General features: G+C 61.3%; 1 protein-coding gene across 1 annotated transcript in view; it reads right to left on the bottom strand.

The window, feature by feature from the left end:
- The window catches only part of LOC121352814 (rho guanine nucleotide exchange factor 2-like), a gene marked incomplete at both ends in the record, with an annotated part of 3,544 nt that extends 1,539 nt beyond the window's left edge, over positions 1 to 2,005 (bottom strand). The window contains 4 exons of the mRNA XM_041466079.1: positions 537 to 613; positions 771 to 1,028; positions 1,110 to 1,227; positions 1,802 to 2,005. Coding sequence (XP_041322013.1) covers positions 537 to 613; positions 771 to 1,028; positions 1,110 to 1,227; positions 1,802 to 2,005 — 657 coding nt within the window. The remainder of the gene's footprint in view (positions 1 to 536; positions 614 to 770; positions 1,029 to 1,109; positions 1,228 to 1,801) is intronic.
- Between the last annotated feature and the right edge of the window lie 4 nt (positions 2,006 to 2,009).

Raw genomic sequence — 2,009 nt, 5'->3', positions numbered from 1 at the left:
AAGGTGTATTTATTTATCTCACCAACACAGGGAAGGTGCATTTATTTATCTCACCAGAAAGGGAAAGGTGCATTTATTCAGCTCACCAGCACGGGGAAGGTGCATTTATTTATCTCACCAGCATGGGAAAGGTGTATTTATTTATCTCACCAACACAGGGAAGGTGCATTTATTTATCTCACCAGAAAGGGGAAGGTGCATTTATTTATCTCAGCAGAAAGGGGAAGGTGCATTTATCTCAGCAGAAAGGGGAAGGTGCATTTATTCAGCTCACCAGCATGGGGAAGGTGCATTTATTTATCTCACCAGAAAGGGGAAGGTGCATTTAGCTCAGCAGAAAGGGGAAGGTGCATTTATTCAGCTCACCAGCATGGGGAAGGTGTATTTCTGGTCCTTCTCTTGCAGGAACACCAGCACGTCCGTCATCAGCAGCACCAGCACGTCTGGGATGAGCCGGGGTGAGTGGGGGGATGGGATCAGTGGGATCAGTGGGATGGGGTCACGCAGAAAGGGGAAGGTGCATTTATTCAGCTCACCAGCATGGGGAAGGTGTATTTCTGGTCCTTCTCTTGCAGGAACACCAGCACGTCCGTCATCAGCAGCACCAGCACGTCTGGGATGAGCCGGGGTGAGTGGGGGGTTCACCCTGCTGAGCCCCCCCCGAGTCCCAGGCTGACCCCAAATTCAGAGAGGCTCTGCCACGGCCATCCCCCATCACTTGGGAGCTTCACCATCATCCCCAATCCCATTTTTCCCCCCACATCTCCCACCTTTGAAGCGCCCGGCCGCCGTTTTCCAGAGCATCCCGCCGCTGTGCACCAGCTTCCTGCGGAGCAGCTCGTCCCTGCCGAAGGCTCCGGGCCGGCTGTCCCAGAGCAGCGGCACCTTGGCGCGGGGATCCACGCGCCGGAAAACATCCCAGAGGCGCCCGCGGAGCTCCCAGGCGTGAACCTCCTCGTCCACGGCCGACAGCAGCTCCTTCACCAGGCGCAGCGCCCGCGACAGGTCCGCGCTGTCCCCCTCGTTGTCTGGGAGAAGGGGAGGGAAGCTGGAATTCCTGCCCCCCACCAAGGGTGGTCGCTGTTCCTTGCCGAGGCCTCCCCCGGTACCTTTGGAGTTCTTGAGGATGCGCTCGATGAGCACCGGGTACTTGGTGATGCGCTGCGTCACCAGCAGGATGCACTCGGGGACGCCGTGGCGGCGCAGGAGAGGGGAGCGGGTCACCCGCTGGGGGCAGAGACCCCCGTCAGCGGGGACCACCCCTCCATCGGTGACACCCCCCTCCCCGAAAAGCAGAGACCACCCCCCCGGGGCTCGGTGAGGGAGGGACGCAAGTCGGGGAAACTGAGGCACGGAGGTGGGAGAAGGGTTTTCACGGACCCCAACCCTCAGCCCGGGGGTCTCCCAGAGGATGGAGACCCCAACCCTCACCCCAGGGGTCCCCCAGAGGAAGGAGACCCCAATCCCCATCCTGGGAGTGCCCAGAGGATGGAGACCCCGATCCCCATCCCGGGGGTCTCCCAGAGTATGGAGAGCCTGATCCTCAGCTCAGGGGTCCCCCAAAGGACAGAGACCCCAATCCCCATCCTGGGGGTCCCCCAGAGGACGGAGACCCCAATCCCCATCTGGGTTCCCCCAAAGGATGGAGACCCCAACCCTCATCCCGGGGGTCTCCCAGAGGATGGAGACCCCAACCCTCATCCCAGTGGTCTAGCAGAGGATGGAGACCCCAATCCCCATCCCGGGGTTCCCTCAAAGCACAGAGACCCCCATTCCCAGCCCGGGGGTCCCCGCAGCCCACCCGGATGAACTGCTGGAAGCGTTTGTCCCGGGCCAGCAGGTCCTTGTACTCCTTGAGCGCCTTGGTGTGCTTGCTGCAGAACTCGGCGTAGGCTTTGCGCAGCTGCTCCGCGCTCGGGCCCGAGAACTTGGCACAGCAACGAGGGGACAGCGGGGACAGCCAGGGGACAGCAGGGACAGGGAGGGGACAGCAGGGACAGCGAGGGGAC

The sequence above is a fragment of the Pyrgilauda ruficollis genome, unplaced genomic scaffold (assembly GCF_017590135.1).
Source record: "Pyrgilauda ruficollis isolate IOZ18807 unplaced genomic scaffold, ASM1759013v1 scaffold1960, whole genome shotgun sequence".
In the NCBI taxonomy this organism is placed as follows: domain Eukaryota; kingdom Metazoa; phylum Chordata; class Aves; order Passeriformes; family Passeridae; genus Pyrgilauda; species Pyrgilauda ruficollis.
Note: the sequence above shows the minus strand (reverse complement) of the source record. Positions and strands in the feature narration are given on the sequence as shown.